Source organism: Saimiri boliviensis, chromosome 2 (genome assembly GCF_048565385.1).
Source record: "Saimiri boliviensis isolate mSaiBol1 chromosome 2, mSaiBol1.pri, whole genome shotgun sequence".
NCBI lineage: Eukaryota > Metazoa > Chordata > Mammalia > Primates > Cebidae > Saimiri > Saimiri boliviensis.
In genome coordinates this window covers 160,549,576-160,576,765 of record NC_133450.1, presented here as the reverse complement: position 1 = coordinate 160,576,765, position 27,190 = coordinate 160,549,576, and the positions used below count along the sequence as shown (strand labels likewise).

Below are 27,190 nucleotides of genomic sequence, written 5' to 3'. Positions count from 1 at the left end.
CTCAGCCTCCCAGGTAGGTGAGACTTTCAGGCACAGGCCACCACATCCAGCTAATTTTTGTATTTTTTATAGACATGGGGTCTCCCTATGTTGCCCAGACTGATCTCGAACTCCTGGGCTCAAGCGATCCTCCCACCCCAGTCTCCTGAAGTGCTAGGATTATAGGCGTGGGCCAAAGTGCCCAGCCTGGAAGACTGTTGAAGATGTTAGTTGACTATTTCCAGGAATTCTACTTCTTTTAATGAAAAAAATGTAATGAATGTAATCAGAAACCTGTGATAGGAAATCTTGTAACAGGGTGGCTTTCGTTATGACTATAACTGTGACAGTACTGTGCACATGTCCTGCATATGGCAAAGGTAAAAGAAATTAGAAATGTTCAATGTTGCTGATTCAGGATGTCTTTAAAGAAAACAAAAAATAAAAATAAAAAAATGTTCAATGTTATAACATGGCTATAAAACAAAAAATTAAGATGGCAATTAGATAGACATTCACAAAAACAGAGCAGCAGCTAAGATTGCGCTAAACTGTGTACATTAAAAGTCTGTATCCTTCATTCTGTCATCATAGATTCATTCATTAAGCAAATATTTCCTGAACATGTACTACGTACAAGTTATGGTGCTAGGCAATGGGGGATACAGGTGTGAATAAGACAAAATTCCCTACCTTTACAGAGCTTGGGACTGTGAAGAGGGTTCCAATGCAAATTGATAAATTATATCAGTGAGAAGATGACATTTGAGCAATACTTCAGAGAAGGGAGGGACCAAGCCATGCAGACTGGGGGAGGGGTGTCCTGGGAAAAGGATCATGGAACCTGGGGTACCCAGGGCATTAATGTGCCTTACTGTATTGGTACAGAGTGGGCAAGGGTCACAGAGGTAAGAGAGGATGTCAAAGATGAGGGTAAGGGTTGAGGCAGGGAGTGGTCACATAGCATTTGTTCACCACAATAAGCATATTAAATTTTAATGGAAGTGAGATGGGAAGCCAAGAAGGGGAGATTCTGAGCAGAGAAGCATACAATGTGATTAGTGGTTTTAAAGCTGTCATGCTGGCTGCTGAATAAAGAACAGAGAGGAACAGTGAAACTGTGAAACACACTGGCATAGCCAGGCCAATGACTTACAGTAGTTGGACCAGAGTAACAGCGATGAGTATGGTCAGAAGTGGGCATCCCAGAGATTCTAGAGCCAACAGAACTGAAGTGATTGAGTGTGTGATTAAACAGAAATTGAGTCAGCAATGATGATTCCCAGAGTGTTTGGCCTGAGCAACTGGAAATACAGAGTTGCCACTACATGAGGTGGAGAAGCCTTTCAAGGGCACTTTCTGGGCTTGTTAACGCTTGTGTAGCCCATCTGAGTGGACATGTAACATAATCAGCCTTGATTTCATGGCAGGAGTTTGCAGGTTCCAAGGAAAAGTCCAAGCTAAAGATAGAAATTTTATTAGTCATTAGTTACCGGCATATGGATAATATTTAAAGTTACAAGATGCCTCCATAAAACCTTCAAGATACTTCATGGCTCAGCTCCATTCACCCTTCTAAACACACTACACCTCAAACCACTCAGAAGTGACTGTCAAAAACACCTAACCACATCTAGCCTCCATCTTTACTCAGGCTGCTGACTTTCTCCTTCCAAATATGTACTTCCAAATCACCATCCAATCTTTCAGATTTAGGCTGTTCAGATTTAGGCCATGTTGGAATTAAATCCTCCCCATCCTGTAAACCTAATTACCTTGTACTATTTTACAGCATCTGTCAGTGATAAAAGCTCAGCCTGTCCTAAATGTAAGTGCTGAAAAGGGGTCTTTGTGAGCTTCTCACACCCCCAGCATAGGTCTTTCCATGATGGCAAACTGCAACCTGACACTCGATAACAGCACTATTAACAGGCAGCTTCCAAAGGAAGCTGCAAATGTAAAACTAGTCCTTTTCTTGTTCTTCAAAGGCCATACCTTGGATGCAGGGCATAGCCACCAAGACTAAGGCTACAGTAAGGTCAAAGGAATATTCACAAATTGTTGTACCATTCAAGGAAAGAAAAACAAAAGCAGCTAGTTTATTCTTGAGACAGTCAAATGGATTATTTTCCATATTGTTGTTCTGTCTCTTAAGGGTTAAAAATAATCAAATTTTACCAGTGGAATAGCATAATATGTGTCAAATGCAATTAGGGTAGTGACTTCTTAGTGGCTAGACAGTAACAATCATTTTCACTCTTTTGAATTAAAATGGAATGTAACCCCTAACCTCAAAGTGGTAGGCATCTCCAAGTGCTCATCATAGTAGTAGTGAGAAGACAATACAGTAAAAATGACTGCTTCAGAGGAAGGTCATTTTCATTACCTAATACCTTATTATGCAACCCCCTAAACCCGTCACAGGAAATCTGAAGCCCCTGAAACAAACCATCTTAGGTAGATGTATGAACACCTGTTTTGTAAAGCCTAAACAGTAAAAAGAGATTATGTGCTTCTTGCATATTTTTACCAATAAGACAATATAGGGTAAGCTGCATTCTAGCAAATTAATAAAATATCTTTGAAGGAGTAAAGAAAATGTAAAATGTTTCCAAATTTAAAAAGCACATCATAGAAAATTCTACTGTTCTAGAACTTTTTGGCACATTAATTTCAGTAAGGTTAAATACAGAATTTCAAATTGTGCCCCTTTTTCAAAGTTCAACATTTAATTCTTAAAACAGAGAAAGACAGCAAAATCAAAAGGACTCTGTCTTAGTACATTTGGGAAGCTTTAACAAAGCAAATTACAGATAATTTACAATCAGTAGAAATTTATTGTTCACAGTTTTAGAGGCTGCCAAGGGCAAGATCAAGATGCCAGCAGATCTGGTGTCTGGTGAGGACCCATTCTCTGCTTCAAAGATGGTGCCTTGTTTCTGTATCCTCACATGGCAGAAGAGATGGAAGGAATGGAGAAGACAAATTTGCTTCCTCAAGCCTGTTTGGTAGGAAACTAATCCCATTCATGAGGATGGAGCCCTCAATGCCTAATAATTTCCTACAGGCCCCACTTCTTAATACTAATATATTGGGGTTTAAGTTTCAACACTAATTCTGGAGGGACACAAATACTCAAACCATAGCAGATATAATAATAAATACAAACAATGCTAATGTTTTTTAATGTCAAAAGGCATTCATAAATTGGTCCAATACCTCTGCACCCCTCATTGTAAGCACTGATCTTACCAACAGCATGTGGCATATCATAACAGTATTACAAGTAGCCAGGAAATGATGTACTCTTTTGTTACTGTCTTAGACAATGCTTTATGAAAATGCGAAAATACAGGCCAGGCGCAGCAGCTCATGCCTGTAATCCCAGCACTTTGGGAGCTGAGGCAGGCAGATCACCTGAGGTTGGCAGTTCAAGACCAGCCTGACCAACACGGAGAAACTCTGGCTCTACTGAAAATAAGAATTTAGTCAGGCGTGGTGGCACATGCCTGTAATGCCAGCTACTCTGGAGGCTAAGGCAGAAGAATGGCTTGAACCCAGGAGGTAGAGGTCGCAGTGAGCCAAGATGGTGCCATTGTACTCCAGCCTGGGCAACAAAAGTAAGACTCCATTTCAAAAAACAAAAAGGGAAAAACACGAAATGTACAAAGAACAGTACTGGTCTCTGAACTGCAAACAAATTCGATAGAACACAATTGAAAAAGAAACGCAGAAAGTGCAGTTGCTCCTAAAGGAGTGCTTAAACCCTGACTGTTAGCTCGTTCCCTGCTCTCAACCCACATACTATCTTTTCTAGCTATATGAACAGTAACATGGGTCCATTAAAACCACATAAACTATAAGAAACTCTGACATTAATGTACCCTAAAGGATGTCAAATACAACTTTTTATTTTTAATAGTAACTCTGAATTGTCATCTGGGAATTTTGTGATTCTGCTTATATGAATTATCATAATAAGAGAAACTGTTGAATTTTTCCCACACACTAGCTTTCCTGATAAGAAGGAAAGGCAAGCAGGGTGGCTGTCACTCAGATGACTCCTCTTGGGCTCTGCCATGCCCACCAACAGGGTAGGAGGACAGGTGAAGTCCAATGACCCACCCCTCAGAGAAGAGGTGTAGGTAGCAGTCCTTTGCCTGCCTCTCACAAATCCCAATGGAAAAGCACATTGTACATGAAATGTATTCTTTACCAGCTGGCACAAGGGATGAGCTAAAGAAGGAAACACATGATAAAAACCCTTTTTGCAAACCAGAGCCTAATACAGTGCAGAAGACTATTTAAAGGTTTTATTACATTACAACAAATGGATTTCTTTCACCATATCTGTCAAGACTACCTAATTACCAGTTTTAAACCAACTTGGCTGCATTTCAATTTTAATACTAGGAAACATTTGTATGAAAGATCTTTTATTTTTCATTTCATATTACTGGGTAGCTAATTTTTTGAAAAATGCAACCAACTTATATTATCTGGAAAAAAAAATGGGCATTTTCTTAACCCAGAATAAGCACCAGTGTTTTATTTGTTTAGCTGAAAACACAGAACAAAAACCATCAGTTACTAAACTAAGATTATGTCTCAAATATTTCACAGTTTTCACTTCTACTGATTCCAGAGAGGACTGATATGAGCAGTATTTTCTTTGCTTTTTATTTTTTATTTTTTGTTAAATTCCTCAACATATTGAAAATGCCCACTGATTTGGAACAATATAGACAAGGAACCATATGAAAAGCTCCAAGAATAGAATATCACAATTCTTGAAATATCAACAATACAAATTGTGAAAAAATTCTTCTTTTTCTTATTTCTTTAACAAAAGTAGTACAAAAAGGATAGAAAAAAAACACATGGTAACACACAGGGAATACCAACGTGTCAATGGGAGCAACCATCAGTTCAGAAGAAACTAATACATGCTATCCTCGCTAGAATCCAGTTACTAGGGAAAGAAACAACCTTAAATATATGTCTAAGCAGAAATGCCTCTGGACTATAGCAATACCAAACTCAGCTCAACAAAGCTGCAAATATACAGATTCTCTCTCTCCCAGTATATTTATTACCCTTCAGATAGACCAATGAACAATTTGTACATGGATTTTCCGTACTTTCAATCTACTCCATTCAAAAAGATTAATGAGCACTTCTGTTTTTATCCAAAGTGTTTGGCAGAGGCATTTGTATTCCTTCATTCTACAATGAATGCCAGGACTATGAGCTTCCTGGAACCCTGCCTCAGAGAACATCGCCCACATGGAGCACATCCAGGAATGCTAGCACTGTGTGTACATTTTCTCCAGCAGTCTTCAGCATAACCCTGGGAGACAGTACCGTTATCACACAGGGGAGAGGTCAAGGGTCCTGCCTGCAAGAAGTGACAACAAAGCTGACCTGTGTGGTATCAAGTATTTGTTAGTCTGTGAAGGAGCAGCTCAACTTGCTCCTAAAGGAGAATGCAGAGAAGCACAGAATGGCAGGAAAGGAGGAAGGGGCAAGTGAGCAGGAAATAAGGCTGGCCAGGAACATCAGGGCACCATGCAGGCTCCTCCCTGACTCTGTCTGCACCTTGAGAAACCCGCTTCCCTAAGGTCATCTGGCACCTTCCCATTCTGTGCCAACCTCCTGGGAGAAACCTTCACAGATGGTCTGGCTAGCATCTAGTTTCAGTACTGGGTTTCCACCTTCCTCACAAACTTCAGAACCATCGAAACTGCCCCAGGGCCTGGGCAAAAGTAGGGGAGCAACCCTCCAAAAGAGCCTCGTGACCTAAGAAGCAAGAACCAGGATCCACAGAATGGGGTGTTTACCCCCTTAGGCAACAGTGCCCAGTCCCTGACACCTCCCCCAGCACCAGCACCAGCCTCCTCTCATGTTCTTATGCAGGGCCAAAAACATTCAGCTAGATCACACACATTCACAAAGATGCCCTTTCCAATACCTCAACCAAAGCTTCATGAACACAAAAATTTAATTAAGTTTTTAAATATAATAGCTTATTTTAGAGATCTAGGAGATTAGTCAAACTCCCCCCTATGATTTAAATATAAACACTTTCTACGACTGCTAACATTGTTAAACAGCTCTGATTTATCTAGCACAGGTAGGAAATGAAATGTACCATGAAGGACGGGCATGAATTTCAACATTTAACACTATTATTTCTAAAGTTCACTAATATACTAGCTTATTTGCTTAATCAGGATATGTAATTCATCAAAATCATTAACTAGCTTGACAGCCCAGAGTCCTCATTACAAATATCAGATACAGTTACGCACACTCAGGAATTATTGATAGCTATACTCCTGTTCGAAGCTGAAAAAACACGAAATTTATCCAAAGCCTGAAGTCTAGCAAATTATGGAAACTCCATTCATTCAGATTCCTCATCATTGATCTTTTTTTACACTCTTATCTTTTTACCTCCATATTAAAAGCTGGAGTTTTTTCCCTCATGCTCTAAGTGATGGCATAAAAGTTTTTAATACAGCTACACATAATTTCAAGTAAATATACTTTAAGCCAGCCCTTTTAAAAAATAATCTTTTAATTTTTTTTCACTGCACATGTGACAACTGGTTGCTATAGAAATATTTCAAAAGATAAGCAAACTAAAATCCTGCAGAGATGATGCTAAAATTTAAAACATCCTTCTATAATTTGTAACACAAGTACGCATTCAACATAAGAAAAAATCCTATTCTATAACCTATTTTTAATCCATTACTGTGTATTACAAACATCTGTCTACACATATCAATAAATATACCATCACATTGTTTTTAATGCTAATTAGCATATCCTGACTAGATATACCATAATCTATTCAACTAACTCCTAGTTCAACATTTACTTGCTATCAATTTTTTCAGTTTCATAATCAACACTGTGAAGACTCTCCAAATAAATACAGTCTTGAGCAACTACTAATTATTTCCATAGGACAAATTCCCAGGTGTGGATCCAGGGTCACAAGGCACACATTTCTAAGGCTGGGGCCTTGGTGTGCTCTGGGGTATACTAATTTGCATAGTTTAAAACTGCATTGAGTATTTCCATTTCTCATCTGCACCAATTTGAGAGGTAAGAAATGGCACTAACCTCTTTGCATTTCTATGACTATTAATGAGATTATATTTATGCTTTGTAGTTATTTGCTGACCATATTTCTGCTTTAGTGAACTGCCTGCCTGTCTTTTGCCCAGTTTTTCTAATTTTAGTGTGGAGGGACCCATGATTGTGCCTCTCAGTGCTTTAATTTTCTCTATAAGATGGGGGTAATAACACTATCTATTTTATAGCACAGTTGTAAAATTAAACAAGTTAATGTAAGTTAAGCCTTATGCTTGACACAAAGTAAAGACTCAATAAAGTTCAGCTATGTTAATGATTAATGAACTACAAATGAGAATTTCTTTCTTTCTTTCTTTCTTTTTTGAAATGGAGCCTCACTCTGTCACCAGGCTGGAGTACAATGGCATGACCTCGGCTCACTGCTACCTCCACCTCCTGGGTTCAAGTGATTCTCCTGCCTCAGCCTCCCAAGGAGCTGGGAATACAGGCATGCACCACCACATCCGGCTAATTTTTGTAGTTTCGTAAGACGGAGTTTCACCATATTGGCCAGGATGGTCATGATCTACTGACCTTGTGATCCACCCGCCTCACCCTCCCAAAGTGCTGGGATTACAGGTGTGAGCCACCACACCCAGCCCCTATATTTTTTTTGACACGGAGTCTTGCTCTGTTGCCCAGGCTGGAATGCAATGGCACAATCTCAGCTCACTGCAACCTCTGCCTCCAAGGTTCAAGTGATTATCCCAGCTCAGCCTCCCGAGTAGCTGGAATTACAGGCATGTACCACCACAAATGGCTAATTTTTGTATTTGTAGTAGAGACAGGGTTTCGACATGATGGCCAGGCTGGTCTAGTCTCAAACTCCTGACCTCAGGTGATTCACCCACCTTGGCCTCCCAAAGGGCTGGGACTACAAGGGTGAGGCACCGCACCCAGCCAAGGATTTCTTTTTATATTAATGTAGTTCTGCTTCTCAAATTTGCCCATTAAAAAACCCCTAATGGCAAAAAAAAAAGTAACTCATAACCTCTTGGCATCTGAAGGTGAACACCAAGCAGCATACCAGACATATCAAATTTCCTTAAAACATTGCTTCATTTCAAAATATTCAAGTAAATTTTATATTCAGCTCCAAAATGTATCAATTTTTACTATATTTTCATTCTCACAAATTTGCTACAAGGTAACATCCAGGGAATACTTGGACATATACCTTATTAAGGATATTAATCCACTACCTATCATGTAATACAAACAGTGTACACTTTTTTATTCAGTTTGCAAATTTCAAAGATACAGGGGAAATCTTCTTTCATGGTATCCACCAATGGTGTGTCGCTTGCAAAGTCCTGCCCCACTCAAGGATCAAATAAATACTCCCCTCTATTTTATTCCAATATATTTAACATTAAATATCTTTAAATAATTTTTTAGTGTGAGATAGAAATCTAAATTTGTTTTCCCTCACTTGCCATCCAGCCTCACCCTCTTTTGCTGTCAAATATATTCTAAAATATTAGACTTCAAAATAAGAGTATGTCCTTGTTTCGTTAAACGTTTTTACAAAGTGTGCCATGTTAAAAATACTAATGAAAGCTTATGTTTATTTTTGTTTTACATAAATAAAAACTGGAGAGTACTCTATAATTTTGGACACAGCATTTATTACAACAAATCTTAAAAAAATTAGACAGCGGGCCAGGTGCGGTGGCTCAAGCCTGTAATCCCAGCACTTTGGGAGGCCGAGGCGGGTAGATCATGAGGTCAAGAGATCGAGACCATCCTGGTCAACATGGTGAAACCCCATCTCTACTAAAAATACAAAACATTAGCTGGGCATGGTGGCGCGTGCCTGTAATCCCAGCTACTCAGGAGGCTGAGGCAGGAGAATTGCCTGAACCCAGGAGGCGGAGGTTGCGGTGAGCCGAGATCACGCCATTGCACCCCAGCCTGGGTAACAAGAGTGAAACTCCGTCTCAAAAAAAAAAAACATTAGACAGTGGCAAAGATCCATCTACACCTCTGGTGATTTTTCATGGGCCCTGCTGAATAGCTCTGAGTTTATAAAATTAAATTCCTGTCCCTATATGCATGGATGTCACTGGACGTGCTAGATCAGCTGGTCATCTCATACCCAGATTAAGGATCTACAGCACTACAGAAACATGCTACACTTGAGAGGCTTTTTGGTCCAGTAAGAGGGGCAAGCGCTGCACTTGGCAACTCTGTCCCACTTCCACCACCTAACGGCATCTGCTCTCTTAGCCACACCACCAACTCCAGCACATGCTTCCACTGGCACAGAGCTACAGCTAGACAAGTAGCAGACCCTTCTCTTTGCCCGTCCATATCTAGCTGATTATAGAATTACATTCTTTACTTTCTAATGCTCTCATGTAGGTTTTAGCATTTTCAATATGTTTCAGATATTTGCTTTATTATTAGAAGAAAGGAATCAATTTTTTTTTTAAGTTCCTGGGGCATATCCGGTAAACAAAAATAGAGGACTGAACTCATGTTAACTGTCACAGGGCAATACGAGACAAAGGGATTCTAAATTGCTTTTAAGAGGTTAATAATCAATACCTCATGGAAAGAAAAATGTTTATTACATGACATGTGTCAGTCACTATTCCAGGAGTTTACCCTGATTACCTGATTTAATCATTACAACTAACCTATCATTATCATTCCCATTTGGTATTATTATCCCAATTTATAGATGAATTGCCCAAGATGATATTACCTGTAAGTGACAATTCTAGGATTCAAACCCAGGCAGACCAAAGATCCTCTCTTTACCACTAACATCTACTTAATGTCCCCAACTAGGCTATATACTCCCTCTGCCTCAGGAACTTAGCAAAAAGAGGCCTCTTTGCTAAGTCAGTGCTACCGAGACTACGTCTTCCCCTCAGAAGATCCTGTCACACCTGGTCCCACGGGGATGTGTTCTGCCCTGATTCTCCGTAGCTAAATGGAGCATGTCACGCCAGATGGGGTCCTTCCATGAATGCCCCTTCCCAGCTGTGCCCCACTCAAACCCCCATTCTCTCAGAGAAAGAATGAGTGCTGGGGACCTGCACACACTGCTACGTGTCAGCTTGCAAGATCCCTCCTAATACACTCTATTTCATTTTTGTACCCTGTGTGCCTGTCTGTGCCCCCTTTACACAGCAGCTACAATAAGCCATGTGAACATATTAAACACATAAACAGTTTGCAATAGATTTAGAAGCAAATTATAACCTCATTTCACAAAAGACAGCACTTCAATTGGATAATATTTTAGGTTAAAATGTACACACTTCCTACACAAAAAATGGGCACTTCATTTAAGAAACAACTAATGTAAAGGGACTATAAACAATACTATAAACATCCCTTACTACATTAAGTTACATCCATTTTTACCATCTTCTCTTCAATATAAAACATACCAATTACAAATGTATAATCAATAAATACCTTCTAAGACTCTAGGTCAAGGTTATGAGGGAAGTCCATTCCTTATTTAGGACTTTACAGGAAAAAAAAAAATGAAAAAACACTGTCCTCTGCTGGTGAATTTTCCACACTGTCTATGAATCTTTAAGTAGAAAATTTAATACATTAATATTTAAGTACCATAATCCATGATACAGTTTACAGTCTAACAGTGACTTTTGATTGTATGAAAATGTTAAACGAAAACACAGCAAAAGCCAATACAAAATTTCAGGCTGTTTTTACAACAAGGAATAAAGAATGCTGTTTTATCTGAATATAGTTTCAACACAGAATTTCATTTTAATGACTTCAACAACATTTTGAGTTAGTAATTGTTTTAGTGCTGTTTACTTTCATTTTAGAATCAATGAGAAATGTCCCTTACTTAGGTATCAATTACTAATTATAGAGTAATGCTTTAAATGCTCAAAATGTCCTATGAGTATAGATACATTTATACAACACTCTTTCCCTAAAGTTTTGGTTACAAGCTAAATATTCTGGAGAAAATGAATTTAAAATATCTCTGCTATGTGCCTAAAACATGCATTTAGACACAAGTCCAGAGTTCTATATATCCAGATACTGCTGAAAACTTTTAACAATAATTTTACTGGATTTTTTCAAATAGCACAAAATACTGTGTGAAAACAGCCTTGCCAAAAAAAAAAAAAAGTCAACCTCACAGAAGTAGACAGCACAAAAGATGATTTGCCTTTCTTTAAATCAAGTTCATTCCTCTGGCCATAGGTAACCACAATTAACCATGTCCATTCAAAATGTGTATCTTTCATTTATTTTTCATTCAATTTATATATTTTTAAAATTGGTTTCTAAAAACAGCTTCACACTAAAAAAGTAATCCTTAACTACTCTTTGTTTGTCACACAACAATATATTTTGCAGGTTGTTATCACATCAATACATACAACCTGCTGTTTTTAACAGCTGCATAGCAGAGATTTTTCTAAAAACCTATTGAGTTGATCTTCTACTGCTTGTAAGCATATTTTCACAATAGCAAAATAGGGCAAAGGTGTTATAAATATCCTTGTTTAAAACTGGTTACAAGAATAGTTTCTAAAATCCTTGATCCATATCATAAATCTTAGTTTGTTCCCATGAAATAATATATATATCTGTGTCATCCATATAAATAATACTATGCAATACAGGTTTCATTTTTGCCATACTAATGTTTAAAGGCAACTTCATTTTAAAACTTATTTGAGTCTACAATTGTACAGAAATAACTATAATTATGTAATGTCAAAACACTTTTATTAACTCAAAGAGAAATTTTTAACAGCCAAAAGCTGCCAAGCAAAGGGGTTCATATCTATAATCCCAGCACCTGGGGTGGCTGAAGCAAGAAGATCACTTGAGCCCAAGAGTTCAAGACTAGTCTGGGCAACAAAGCAAGACTTTATCTCTATAAAAAAAAATTTTAAATCGGCCAGTCATGGCCGCATGAGTCTGTAGTTGTCAGAAGGCTGAGGTGGGAGCACCTGTAGCTCCAGCTACTAGGGAGGCTGACATGGGAGGCTCTGCTCAGTGTGCCAGCCCTTTGCCTCAGAGACAAAAACACTGAAGCAGAAAACTTGGAGTCACTAATCTCCCAGTTTGCCCAAAGACTCTATTGAGACAACAACAGGCACCTAGAAACTGTACACCACAATGCTGACAATTCCTTCCACAGTGGTGCCTGGAGAGGTTTACCCTGTGAACTAGTTATTTCAAAGCTTAATAATAATTACTTCTAAGAAAACAAATCTGACACAATTTGAGATCACATCCATCAGTTCCAGAAAGCAAATGGAAGGAAAAAAAAAACGGGAAAAGTGCTCTCTCATCATGAAATCAACATACACAGCATCATATTAATCTACAACTAAACTTGACATATGCCCTTTGAAATTCTCCATTTGTACACTTCTCAACCTCAAAATGTTTCTCTGAAAACAGAGTATGTTGCATCTTTCCAATTTTCTTGGTAAGTAGCTACACGTCAATTACTCAGTCATTTGAATTTGGACTTCAGATTCTCCACTTCACAACTCAAAGCCTGGATATTTTCAGAAATATAGATCTAAACTCCAAATCCTTTCCTTCATTTACACATAGCCACTCTAACTGGTAGGATCCTCAGTGTGAACATAAAATAAAGGGTAATAGGAATTGAAGAAGAATCTGTGCTCAGCACATTTTTCCGTCTGAGTGGCTGAATTAAGTCACAGACTGATTTAGCTTTGCCCCAGACACCTTCCATCCCAATAACACCAGCAAACATGTCTGCATAGTAATTGGATCAAAAAAGCAACATAAATTGATCATAAGGACCCTACACTATAGAAATGCCATTTAAGATAACTTGTCATAGTGTAAACCTACCTACAAATCTGAGAACGGCAGTTATCTTTTACGAGGTGTTGGTCATGCTTTCTCAAAAGAATCATTTTAGGGCTGAGGATTCAGCATCAATTCTAAAGGTCATGAGTGTAAACAGCAACCAAATTAGAAGAATCTCTCTAATATTCTAAACAAATATGAAATACTAAAGAAGGAAACCAAGTTTTCTAAAAATTATGATCATAAACCTAAATATGTTACCCAAACTACTGCCTGTAGTTGTAAGAGAATCCAACATTTCAGGACAATCAACACTCTAGTGAGTTTCAGGGGAAAAGACATAACCAGGAAGACTTTCAAACAAGGGCTAAGCAGGGTTTAGCAATGTTTCTTCATAGTCTTTTCCCTCAGTCCCCTGCCAAGATGGTCTCCAATGTGTGTCCCTGTTGGCTTACTGATGCTGCATTTGTTCCTCGTTAACTCTCCTATGGCATCCTGAAAACTGGAAAGACTTGCATTTAATTTTTTAATAAAGATGACATAAACTTTTTGGTTGTTTGCTCTTTTAAGAAGCACATCGAATTAAAGGATATTTTAAGCACCATCTGCTCTCTGCAACAATGGGCAATAATGTTTTAAATCCATAGTATCCTTTATGGTTATTGCAGTTGGTATTTTGTTGTGCTGAGGGTCTTTTTGTTTTTTGTTTAATGTAGACTTCCTTGCCTATGCTCATACTTAGAAACCAAGCTGTTTTTTTTTTCTTTTGTGTTATTCCCAGTTTAATTTCCCATTGCCATAAAACTGTTGACTAAAGCCATTAAGTTACTTTTTCCTCTCATATCTTCGAAATTCACTGGAATACTCCTTTATGATGTCAGAGAAAGGCACTACTAAAGGAATTTATTGAAGCATTTCTTAAAAACACATTCCTTCAGGGCCAGGCGAGGTGGCTCACGCCTATAATTCCAGCACTTTGGGAGGCCGAGGTAGGTGGATCACGAGGTCAAGAGATCGAAACCACCTTGGCCAACATGGTGAAACCCCATCTCTTAAAAAAAAAAAAAAAAAAAAAAATACATTCCTTCAAATATACAGACCCAGTTACAATTACTGCCATTCAGTATAATGGAAACTGCAAAGGCATTATAAATCTCTTCCAGTATTAACTCTAGTGGAATAAGCCGAGGTGACAGGTGTGGACATAGCCTATTAACAAAGACACCACCAGACTCATGCACCAAGCACAAGCCCACCTACCATCTGCTCTGCACCCGGAGAATGCAAACAGAGCATGAACTAAGGTGCTCATTTTCAACATTCTGATTTGTTAACAAGATCTGTGCAATGAACTCTTATGCACTACTGTGGTTCTGTGATGCCCCTCAGAGAAAAAAATCCAATGCAAACCACCTGCCACATTTTTTTGGGATATGTTACAATTTTTTTCTAATAAGTATCTATAACCTAAAAATGTTTTATTTGCCATAAATGAAAAGACATCTATAGATACAGATATAAATATATGGATAGATATAGACAGATAAGTAAATTATTTTTTTTTAGATGGAGTCTTACTCTGTCACCCAGGCTGGAGTACAGTGGCACAGTCTCAGCTCACCACAACCTCTGCCTCCCAGGTTCGAGCGATTCTCCTGCCTCTGCCTCCTGGGTAGCTGGGATTACATGTACGCACCACCACGTCCAGCTAATTTTTGTATTTTTAGTAGCGACAGGGTTTTACCATGTCAGCCAGGCTGGTCTCGAACTCCTGATCTCAAGTGATGTGCCCGACTCAGCCTCTCAAAGTGCTGGGATTACAGGTGTGAGCCACTGCACCCAGCTAATGAAAGATATATTAAAACAGAATGATAGATTAAAAACACTGCAAAATAATATATACAATCTTGAAAAACATCGTGTAGATTTTTTAAAAGATACAGACATAAGCTGATATTTTTAAGAGATATACAATAAACTATAACAGTTTTTTATCTTCAATAAGCTAGAAAAAATGTCATTACATATTTTATTTTTACAAATTTTAACAATGGATATTTGAGCAGTAATATTAAGAGTCACAGTGATTTCCTTTCCAATGCTTTTCTGTAAAATTTTTAAAAATTATAGTGTATGGGCACAATCGTTTATTCAAAAATTCCCATACCACTGGACATTTTAGTTATAATTCCGTTTTCACTGATAAAACTGGCACTACAATAGTCACTTCCTGCTACATTTCTGCTCATTTCTTAGAAGTGTAAGAAAATGGCTAAAGAGCAAGAAGGTGTTTACCCAGACTGATGCACACTGCCCACCTGCTCTTCAGGATGCTTTACTCCAATCATATTCCTGCCAAGAGAACACAGTGCCCACTCTACCAACTACATTCTCCTCAGTACTGGGAATTTTCTTTTTATCTTTGCTAATATGAAACAAAAAAAAAAGAAATCCTTCATTACTACTTCGAATACTATATAAGTTTGAAAACTATTTCAATTGTATTTACCTTCAAAGAAACAAGTTTTAATGCTATTTCAATAATCAACAAAATGGTCACCTTTTTAAAAAATTAACATTCAAAATCAAAGGACTATCCTGAATATGCATTCCTGAGGAGCTGGAAATCCACTGACAAAAATCACTGCAAATGATTACTAGGCCTTACAAAAATACCTTTTGTGGAAATTTTAAACAGTAGAAACTAACTGCATTTTTTTAAATCCAACCAAAAAACCTGGAGTATACGAAACTGATGTGTGAAATACAGTCAAAGCTTAGCAGTAATCTCTAACGTCCAGGATGGTGTTTTCTTCCAAGGGATTACAAAACACGGCCTTTCAAATTCAACAAGGGGCACAAAAGCTACACTGTGTTTTTGAAGATATGAGCAACAGCTCCTTCAAATTCTTTCTCTCAGCAATCTGGTCCACAGAAACCCAAACACTGTTAGTTACAGGCGCTTGTTTTCATACTGCCTTCAGTTTGGCAGAATGCACACCTGAATGCGAGTGAGAAATCAGTAAAAATATCTAAAGTCCATCTGCCCAGCCTGGTGCTGGCACTTACCCTGCAAATACTGTCCCGACACTGCTTCTCAGCACCTCAGGCCTGAACTCCATGGATCTTCCCCCAAATTAGTATTCAGGGAGTTCCCTGATATAAAAATGGCCCACAATGAATCACTTCCTAAATATGTGCTTGATGAGAGGGACACAGTGCTAGGCAAGTTCTCCCATCACTGCCCTCATCCGCACCACAAGCTGTGAGGCACAAGTCAACACCCTCTTTGTGGGTAGGAAAACTAAGGCTCACAAAGACATGTCATTTGCCCCATGTCACACAACTATTCCAAACAGAACCAAAATTCCAACACAGTCCCAGGTGATTACGTTGGGTTTTTTACGTGCACTCCAGGAAACCATCAGGATATTTACTAAGCTCTTTAGAAAGAGGTATAGAGAATGCATTCCTATCTTTAACATCTGCTCTATTTCTTTTCCAACTCTCTCCCTTCCTCCCCTTAAAAACACTACAGGGCATGTTTACTTGATGTCCATGAAATACGTGAGCACAATTCTATATGTGCTCATAATACCTACTAATTCTTACAGAAAAGAGTTTATAAATGATGTATCTGCAAATCATTACACATCTTCAACTTATAAATAGGTATTAAGTTGATGTTTTCAAACTCAAAATTCATATTGGTGGAAAAAAATACAAGATGCAGAAGAACCCCAACCCAAACAAAAAAGTCCTAATTTAACTCCCTAAAAACCCATGGCTCACAGCATCCACCAGAATCACAGGGAGGTTTCGGAAATGCAAATGCTTGTACCTCATCCTCAGACATTCAAATCCTACTGACTTTGGTGAGGCCAGGGGTATGTACTTCTAATGTTCCACAGAGCTGAGAATATACACTGTAGTCTGTAAGCGCCACTATGTAGAAACTACATATCTTATTTAGTTTTTTAACCACAGCACAGGGCCCACCAAATAATGGGTACTAAAAGTAAATATGTGTGAAGAAATGAGGTATCAGAAGCACCAACTGTGGCAGATTCTGTCGATAAATCTTTTTCCTTTTTTTCTTCCATCTTTTCTGCTCCACAGGCAGAACCACTTTCCCTAAAAACACCAGTTACTCACCAGTTACCTTCCCAGCCTTTCTAACAGTTGGCCATGGGACATAAAAGGATGTTGTCAAGTGGGTTTCAAGGAATGATTTTCCTCACAAACAGGGATAGGTGGGCTTCGTTCCCACACTGTCTCCTGCCTTCCTGCCCTTGGTGGCAAGATGTCTGCAGAAAGCACAGCTATCAAGACAAGCCTGCCCAGAGACAGTGATTCTGAAGGATGGGAAGTACATGAGACCTCATGAGGCCACTGAGCTGTGCACCAACCCTGGGACCACATACTGACAATCCCTTACGTGAGGTAAGGACCCCGATGAGATCAACCACTGTGTGTCACCTCAGCAGAAGCTGCAGGGGTGGAAGTGAAGGAAATCCTGTGTGGGAAAGGATGAGAAGCTGCGGTGAGCCAGGGCATCTGACAAGGACAAACTGTGGGGAGTGCCCAGAGCCCTGCTGACTCTCCCACCAGCCCCTCCTTCCCTCCAGGGGCTGGCCAGCCTGTTTCTCTCAAACGTCACCTCATGTTCTGTTCACTGCTTTCTCTTTTGGGTAACCATGAGCCAGAAAACACTGCCAACTTTTGCCCTCTTCTCCAGTCACTGTATCTAGAATAGAGCCTTGAGTGGATTTTTTCCTGTTTACTATTATAAACACTGGAAAACCATGGCAAACTCCAAACTAAGGTATTTTTTTTAATCCTAAAGCTTCAAACATCCTCCACTAAAATATAGCCCCTGATAATCATAGAAACATATATTGAGGTAGGTGTCCCCTCAACTTTGATCTCATTCTCTATACACCAGTCCTTTTAACCAGACAGATGCCTCAGAATCTCCCCACACATACTTGATAAAAGACAGAGAAGGCAGAGAACCTTTGCTCTCACCCCAATCTCCTTAATCAAAGAGCAAGGTCAAAGCCTGAGAGTTAATGATGGTTGCACTACAAACTAAAAAAGAATTCACGGAAGAGAGATCCAAGATGGCTGATCACTAACAGCTCGGGATTGTAGCTCCCACTGAAAGCGCAAAGAATGAGAGGACGCCACACCTTCACATGATTCTTGTTGCTCACGCACCAGGAGATTCCCAGCGGAGGAGCCCCACGGGTCGCCAGCGCGACTCTTGTGACCGGCGAGGCGGTTTTGCCAGCGCCTTGGAGTGACGGTTCTTGGTGCAGAGTCGGAAAAGCACCATCAATCTTAACGCCGCTGATTTGGTTGGCGCAGTGGGTTGCTCAGATTTCGGCGCTGAGAATCAATAAGTTGGACGTCCACTCAGAAACCTAATTACAAAGACGGTGAATTCAAAGACCACAGATGGATAAATTTATAACAAAGGGAGGAAAACGGCCAAAAAAGGCTGAGAATGCCCAAGATCAGAACGCCTCTCCCTCAGCGGGGGATCACAGTTCCTCATCAGCAACGGAACAAGGCTTGATGGAGAACAAGTGTGTTCCAATTACAGAAGCAGGCTTCAAAATGTGGATAATGAGAAACTTCTGTGAATTAAAAGAACTTGTTTTAACCCAATCTAAAGCAACTAAGAATTTTGAAAAAAGATTTGACGAAATGTTAACAAGAATATACAATTTAGAGAGGAATATAAGTGAATTGATGGAGTTGAAAAACACAATAGGAGAACTTCGTGAAGTATGCACAAGTTTTAACAGCCGAATTGATTAAGCAGAAGAAAGGATATCAGAGGTCGAAGACCAACTCAATGAAATAAAAGAAGACAAGATTAGAGAAAAAAGGATAAAAAGGAACGAGCAAAGTCTCCAAGAAATATGGGACTATGTGAAAAGACCTAATCTACGCTTGATAGGTGTACCTGAATGTGACGAAGAGAATGAATCCAAGCTGGAAAATACGCTTCAGGACATTATTCAGGAAAATTTTCCCAGCCTAGTAAGGCAGGATAATATTCAACTCCAAGTAATACAGAGAACACCACAGAGATATTCCTCAAGAAGAGCAACTCCAAGGCACATAATCGTCAGATTCACCAGGGATGAAATGAAGGAGAAAATACTAAGGGCAGCCAGAGAGAAAGGTCAGATTACCCACAAAGGGAAGCCTATCAGACTTACAGCAGATCTCTCAGCAGAAACCCTACAAGCCAGAAGAGAGTGGGGGCCAATATTCAACATCCTTAAAGAAAAGAACTTTCAACCCAGAATTTCACATCCAGCCAAACTAAGCTTCACAAGTGAAGGAAAAATAAAGTTTTTTGTGAATAAGCAAGCACTCAGAGATTTCATCACCACCAGGCCTGCTTTACAAGAGCTTCTGAAAGAACCACTACACATATGAAAGGAACAAACAGTATCAGCCTTTCTAAAAAAATTATCAAAAAGAGCATCAATACAATGAAGAATTTACATCAACTAATGGACAAAATAGCCAGCTAATGGCAGTATTAAACTCACATATATTATTATTAATTCTAAATTTAAATTGACTAAATCCCCCAATCCAAAGACAGGCAATTTGAATAAAAAACTAAAACCCATCAGTATGCTGCATCCAGATCCATCTCACATTCAAGGATACACAAAGACTCCAAACAAGGGATGGAGAAAGATTTACCAACCAAACAGAGAGCTAAAATAAATAAATAAAAAGCAGAAGTTACAATTAAGCAACAAAGACCAAAAGAAGCAAAGAAGGACATTATATAATGATAAAAGGAACGATGCAACAACAAGAAGAGCTAAAGATCCTAAATATATATGCACCCAATACAGGAATACGCAGACATACAAGACTTATAAAGAGACTTAGACTCCCACATAATAATAGTGGGAGACTTCAACATTAATATTAGACAGATCAATGAGACAGAAAATTAACAACGATATTCAGGACTTGAACTCAGATCTGGAACAAGTAAATGTAATTAACATTTATAGAACTCTCCACTTTAAATATACACTCTTATCAGTACCACATCATATCAACTTAGAAGTTTAAAAGAAATCTTGGTTGGCTCCTTGTTTGCTATTCTCTTCCCTCATTTTCTTTCATGTCTCCATTATTAAGGACAATTATAGGCATACCCATATTTAGACTGCATTCTAGCCCGGGCAATAAAGCAATACCCCCATCCTCTCTCCCTCTTCCTCTTTCTCTTTCTTCCTCTTCTTTATAAAAAAAAAAAAAAAAAAAAGAATTCACATGTAGGTGTAATGACAGAGAATAAGAATTTAAAATAACAAGTCCATTGGATTCTCTTTGCGTTTTGAGACAAGGTCTTGCTCTGTTGCCCAGGCTGGAGTGCAGTGGTGTGATCTCTGCAGTGGTGTGATCACAGCTCACTGTGACCTTGAACTCCTGGACTCAAGCAGTCCTACCACGTCACCCTCCCAAAGTGCTGGGATGACAGGCATAAGCCACTGTGCCCCTCCCTGGCTCTACTGGCTTTAGGAATCCAACCTCAACCAATTGTGAGATAGAGTCCAGAGCCACCTAATAGTGGCATCAACTACAGCTTTCATGGGACAGGATCATTCTGAATCTTCAAGGATCTTGAGAGTGATCCCACAAATCACAGACATGGCTGGCACCTATTTAATTCACTACAGTCAGAAAAATGAGTTCAGAAAGATATAGGACATTGGGGGCAAACCTACATCTAAGCCAGCCTCACTGCCTCATTTTATTCTTCATCCTGAACTCCCTCCAATTCAATGTAAGACATAGGACTACCCAGAAAATGAGACATTTGAAAAAGGGGGCTAGTATAGAACAGAAAGCAATTATATCTGAATGTGTATTATCATCACTGATCAAGAAGAGTAACATGTTATCTAGTGCCCAGAGCTCGATCTGACATATTGAAGACAATGTCAGCTAATATTATTAATGTATTTAACTATAGGAATGTAGACTGAATTAAAAAGAAACTAATTCTCAATAGAGTAGAAAAGTTATTCAAAGGGCAAATTTACCTTTTCTTATAGTACTGACAAACTGTAGACTCAAAAGCAGATAATGCCTTAATTTCAGGTTAGAAACTAAACATCAGCGTCACGAGGCTTATCACTTCCATTCAAATCCCACAATGCCACAAATGCATGGTAACAACAAATGACATCAGGCTCCCTAGCTTTGAGGACTTCAGCTCCAGATGGCTCTCTCGTAGAAGTCTCAGATTTCTTTAAGTTTCAGATTTCCTGAAACCCACAACTCAGTATTTTATCAGTATAAAAAGAGGACATAACGTGACTATGTCCTTCATATCTCTTACTACTTCTTCCAGGTGTGAACACTAACTCCCCAGAGTTACAGGTTTCACATGGGCTAAAAAGTTAAGCACATACACACACAAGCACATGCCCTGCGGAAAAGGCACAGAGGATTCATAGGGCAGTGAAACTACTATGTATGATACTATAATGTTGGATGCCTGTCATTGCACATTTTTTCAAACCCATTGAATGTACAACACCCAGAGTGAACTGTAATGTAAACTGTGGACTTTGGTCTGGTTGCTTGGGTTTCCTTTAAAAAAAAAAAAAAAAAAAGCCGGGCGCGGTGGCTCAAGCCTGTAATCCCAGCACTTTGGGAGGCTGAGGCGGGTGGATCACGAGGTCAGGAGATCGAGACCATCCTGGTCAACAAGGTGAAACCCTGTCTCTACTAAAAATACAAAAAATTAGCTGGGCATGGTGGCTCGTGCCTGTAATCCCAGCTACTCAGGAGGCTGAGGCAGGAGAATTGCCTGAACCCAGGAGGCGGAGGTTGCGGTGAGCCGAGATCGTGCCATTGCACTCCAGCCTGGGTAACAAGAGCGAAACTCCGTCTCAAAAAAAAAAAAAAAAAAAAAAATTAAAAAAAAATTTTTTTTATTTCAAAAAGCTACAGATTTTGGGGAATGATACATCTATGTAAGTTCTTCATTTGTAACAAATGAACCTCTCTAGTTAAGGATGCTGATAATGCAGTAGGCTGTGCAGATGTAGAGAGAAGGGGAATATGGGGAATCCCTGTACATTTCTCTCAATTTTGCTATGAATCTATAAATCCTTTTAAAAGTAAAGCATTAAAAAAATAAAAAATAAAAAATAAAAAGCGCAGCAAAGCTACTCGTCAGCTCTATTACAATACTCCATTAGAACCCAGGAATCAGAAACAGCAAAAAGTAGAGGTAAATTGGGGGGGAAAAAAAAACGCAGAACATAAAATCCCCATACTCACGAAGTTCATATTCTATATGTCATGTCAGACACTTAAAACGCCAAGAAGTGTTAAATGAACAATATACAAAGCAGTCTGTATTTTCTTTCCTTCACATGTCACAGGAACAGAGAAATATCACTATACTAGCATTTCGTGATCAAAAGCATATCAAAATATACCCTAGAGACCCACCACAAAAATGATTCCTGATTTTTTAAATAAAGAATCCCCAACATTAAAGATGTTTTGGCAGGCTGCTACCTGATTTAAGAAATATCTAATTTAATTTTAGAGAATTAAAATATAAAACAGAATGAACCTACATCATGGCACTTACATGCTAAACAATCTAATAGTTGAAACCCCTGCCAGATTAAAGGGAAATCAGTTTCAATATTCTATCATCTCCTTTTAAACTTGTTCAAACATTTGAGGATTCAAATATCAAAATGTCTTAAAATTAGATAGTGGAGTAGTTTGTAAGAGAACATTCCCAGCTCTGCAGTACAATTTTTCAACTTTCTGAGATAACATGTTAATATATTATCACTTAAAATTAATGCAAAATAAAAGATATCATTTTCATGTCACCAGGTATTACCTTTCTTTCCAATAAGATAATATTTATCCTGACACAGTAAGTCTCTTTCACTGCACACACTGTAATAAATACACTGCTTCGGATGGTATAGACTAGATATGACTGTCTCCAAGACAATGATTCTTTTTTACTCAAGAAAATCAGTACAGAAAATAACTTTTCTTCCCTTCAAGACAATCATAGTGCTTGAGGCTGCTCAAACACAAAAACAAAGTATCTTCACAAATGTCTCCAAACAGTCAAGCTGAAAATCTAAGCCAAAGTTTCATTTAACAGGCTGTCAGTTTTTTGATGTGAAGCTAATGAATGCAGTGGCAAACAAATCCATCAAACCTAACATCAAAACAACTGCACTTCATCGCAGCAAACGGAAAAATGAAATACAACCTGCAGGCCAGCGCTTTGATCCAGCCTAGCCGGGAAGCAGACCTGTGTCACGGCAGCAGCTACACAGAGTAATCACAGACTTCTATCACAGAAGGAAAGAAAGCTCCAGAAACAGAAAACAGTCATCTCAAATATGTACAAAAGTCTTATTTCAACTGCTAAACGAGCTGTTACATATTTTTAAATCTCTATCAAAAAAAAATAATTGCATTTCACTCTGTTACACCAACATTCAAAGCCACAAAAATTCCTAAAACAAGTAACTAGATGGTATGTTCCACTAATACTATGATTTTGCAAATGAAGTTTTATTAAAAGTCCTTCTGTTCTTTCTGAAAGCTCCTTGAAGACAAATATATGTGTTTCTTTGTACACACATGCAGCATGGGAGAAACTCACTGGGCACTCACAAAACCTGATCTCTGCCCATCAGCAGCAAATGAACATGCGGCTACCTGAAACATCACTCTCAAGTTTTTTCAGTAATGATCTTGTCTTTGATTAGTGAAATGGGGGGAAACTGCATGACTGCCTTCTTAGGTCAGTTGGTCCTGCTAAACACAAGGCCCTTTTGTTCCAGAGCATCTTACAGGATTTGGCTATGCTAAATTTTGCATGTTAAAACAAGAGAACAGAATGATCCTCAATGAGGAAAACAGAAGCAAAGAAAGAAATGAGGAAAATGGTAAGGCCTGGGGAATTATAAGAGAATATTAGAAACCGGGATGGTTACACTAAGTAGCTACCAAGACTAAAAGATAAATGTCCCTTCACTCCTTACTCTATATTCCCCAGATGTTTACACAATCCATACACACACACACACACACACACACACACACACACACACACACACACACGTCTGTTTGAGATGAGGCAGTTTGGATAGATACCATGAAAAAGGACCATCTGGACTGAAGGACTGAAAAAAACAGAGAATATATCCACAGGGACAGAAACATCTCCCAAATACAGTAATTCAGCTGAGGATATCCAATATCCAGGAATTTGCTAAAACTTGCAAGAAGCGTATCTAAGCCTACACAAATAATGAAATTTCTCTTTTTTTTGAGACAGAGTCTTGCTCTGCTGCCAGGCTGGAATGCAATGGTGTAATCTTGGCTCACTGCAACGTCTGCCTCCAGGGTTCAAGCGATTCTCCTGTCTCAGCCTCCCAAGTAGCTGAGATTACAGGCACAAGCCATCACACTCAGCTCTCTACTTCCACATGGAAATGTGGAAATGCAACTCCAGTGTACCTGGTTGTTTAGCTTCTCCCCAAGACAGGAATGTCCTATTTTGGCCAATATCATGGACTGCTTCTGAGACCTGAATTAAACAATAACCACTATTTGTCAGCTAAGATAGCTGACTTATGTCAATGAGTAAAGGTGCAAACTATAAAATAACACACCTTGTTATAACCTCACGACCATGACACCGCTTCAAGGCAGATGCACGCGTTACATTTCCGCAAAAGCAATGCAGTGGCTGGCCTGGGTAGACACATTCAGTTTTCTATTTCTATTTCTTACAAGGTTTGGTTAGAATACATAGGATGTATAATGTGAAGTAGTACAGTTCTGTTCCTTTCTGAATTACTCATTGTAAACAGAAATTACTTAGAACCGAAAAAGTCTTCTAATACCAGGGGATTTCTTTTATGTCCAGAATGTATTCAAATGAGTCCTGGGCTGCCAAAGGGCTACACTTTTATCTTTTAACATATTTTGCAATTTTCTAAATACACAGGTGAATTAAATGTGGTTTTCTTCCCTGAACATACTTCTATCTAAGTTCACCTAATGTCTCCAAATATAAGTTTTATCATTGTAAAATGAAGGCTATTCAGCTGAGCCATGCAGGGGCCAAGACCACATAAGCTTTATTTATCATTTTCTGCTAAATCTATGTCAATTTTACATACTCTGTAAAACACACAGTTTCATTTAGAAGCTACCCTCTGCCAGCCTGCACCTTTCCCTTAAAAGCCATAGGAAAGGAAGCAAACCTAAAGGAAACCACCATCACTTTGAAGATGTCTTCTATTTAACACCACAGGGGGAAGGTAATTACATTTAATAGAAATTATTGCTTGTGAACAAAAATACACAGTATGTGAGCTAAATTAAATATACTGGGCAGGAGATGTAAAATTTTGTACCAAATTTAACATGAACATGCAATTCCTGATAAAATGTGTTCAACATTATTACTTTCAAGATTTCATTTCTGCACTAAGGGCAGTTTTAATCATTTCTTCCTACCAACCTCCCTCCACCTCTTGCCACAATTTTATCAGACACTCCCTTCTGTAAATTGTTTTCTAAGCAATGAACTGATCTCGAACAGGGAGAGGTCTGAGTCTATATCTAACATGGAGCCACTTGATGCCACGGGAAAACCTTACAAAACATCAACTAAAGGCCTCAAGACAGAAAACAAACACACATTGCATAAAATTACCTAATAGGGTAAAGTGCTCCACATTAATCTCAAAACAGACAAACTCAGCTAAAATTGGTAATACTGCCTACGACGTAATATAAATGTATCTAGCCTGAAGTGAACTGCTATGAGGTGAGAGGCACACAGCGCCAGTGAGGAAAAATAAATAAATGCTGCACAGAATCTTAGGGTTCCTACTACAAAAACCAGAATACACATTTAATTTATCCTTTATTTCTGAGGCATAGCTTACCAATTTGGCAACTTTTCCATAGTCGATCCATCTGACAGTAGCAAAATTCGTAGACTCTGCACAGTTGAAACCATGATTAAAACCAGCATGGTAGCCATATGGGAAAGTGATCATGAATTCTCCAGCCTCCTGAGTTATCTGCAAGGTAGGAAACATATAATATTTTGTAGTAATAAGACTTCCAAAATTATAAATATAATTAAAATATATTTCCCATTTAAAAAAAAGAAAAAATGTCATGATATCAGAGCAATAAAAAAGTTTCACAAGATTCTTTACTTAATCCTTTAATAGTGCTTTTTCAGGAAACGTTTAAAACACTTTCCTAAATAGGATGTGGGTTGCTGGCCCTTGAATTCAATCAAACAAACAATACATAATCAAAGCTATTACTTTTTTTTTTTTTTTTAAGACAGAGTCTCGCTCTGTCTCCCAGCCTGGGTGGCGCAATCTCAGCTCACTGCAACCTCCGCCTCCCAGGTTTAAGCGATTTTCCTGCCTCGTCTTCCTGAGTAGCTGGGACTACAGGTGTGTGCAACCATGCCCAGCTAATTTTTTATATTTTTTTTTAGTAGAGATGGGGTTTCATCATGTTGGTCAGGCTGGTCTTGAACTCCTGACCTCGTGATCCACCCGCCTCAGCCTCCCAAGTGCTGGGATTACAGGCATGAGCCACCGCGCCAGGCCCAAAGCTATTACATTTTAATTGAAGGTATCTTCAAGTTATTCAAGTAAACTTGTTCATATTAGCTAACAAGTGATATATTCTTATATTTTAATAACTTGCATTACTGGAATTACATATAAAAACAATCATATAGTAACTGACATTGTTAAAGCTACAGCAACAAAAACTTTGATAATGCATGCTGGGCATGCTATGTTATCAACTCTTATTGGTAAAGAGTTGGTGGTACTCATCAAATTACTCTAGCCTAGCACTTAGAAAACATCCAATTAAGTACAGTCCATTTCATAGTAAAACTTCTGTTCAAAGAATTATTCAAATATATTGTATGTTAGAGTGAGTGAGTGTATTTTTAAGTATAATTAAAATGCTTAAATAAGCCTCAGCCTTTTAAAAAAATTTAAAAATGTATTTATCCTGTTTCTATTTTTTACATTAAAGACTTTTCTTTTTACTATCACCAAAGCAACACAAAGTATCCCATGGTTCATATAAAGAGTAAAGAAAAATTTAGTGTTATTTCTTTTTTTAAAAAGTGTCTATCTGATACAAAATCATAAAA

At 38.5% G+C, this 27,190-nt stretch overlaps 1 protein-coding gene across 7 annotated transcripts in view; it reads right to left on the bottom strand.

The window, feature by feature from the left end:
• The window catches only part of KDM4C (lysine demethylase 4C), a 398,790-nt gene that overhangs the window by 245,942 nt on the left and 125,658 nt on the right, over nt 1-27,190 (bottom strand). For all 7 annotated transcript variants that reach the window (XR_012516575.1, XM_010338768.2, XM_003928169.4 and 4 more), the window contains one exon: nt 25,941-26,078. Coding sequence is in view for 6 of the 7 variants with exons in the window: in XM_010338768.2 (XP_010337070.1) it covers nt 25,941-26,078 (138 nt within the window). In the remaining variant the exon portion in view is untranslated. The remainder of the gene's footprint in view (nt 1-25,940; nt 26,079-27,190) is intronic.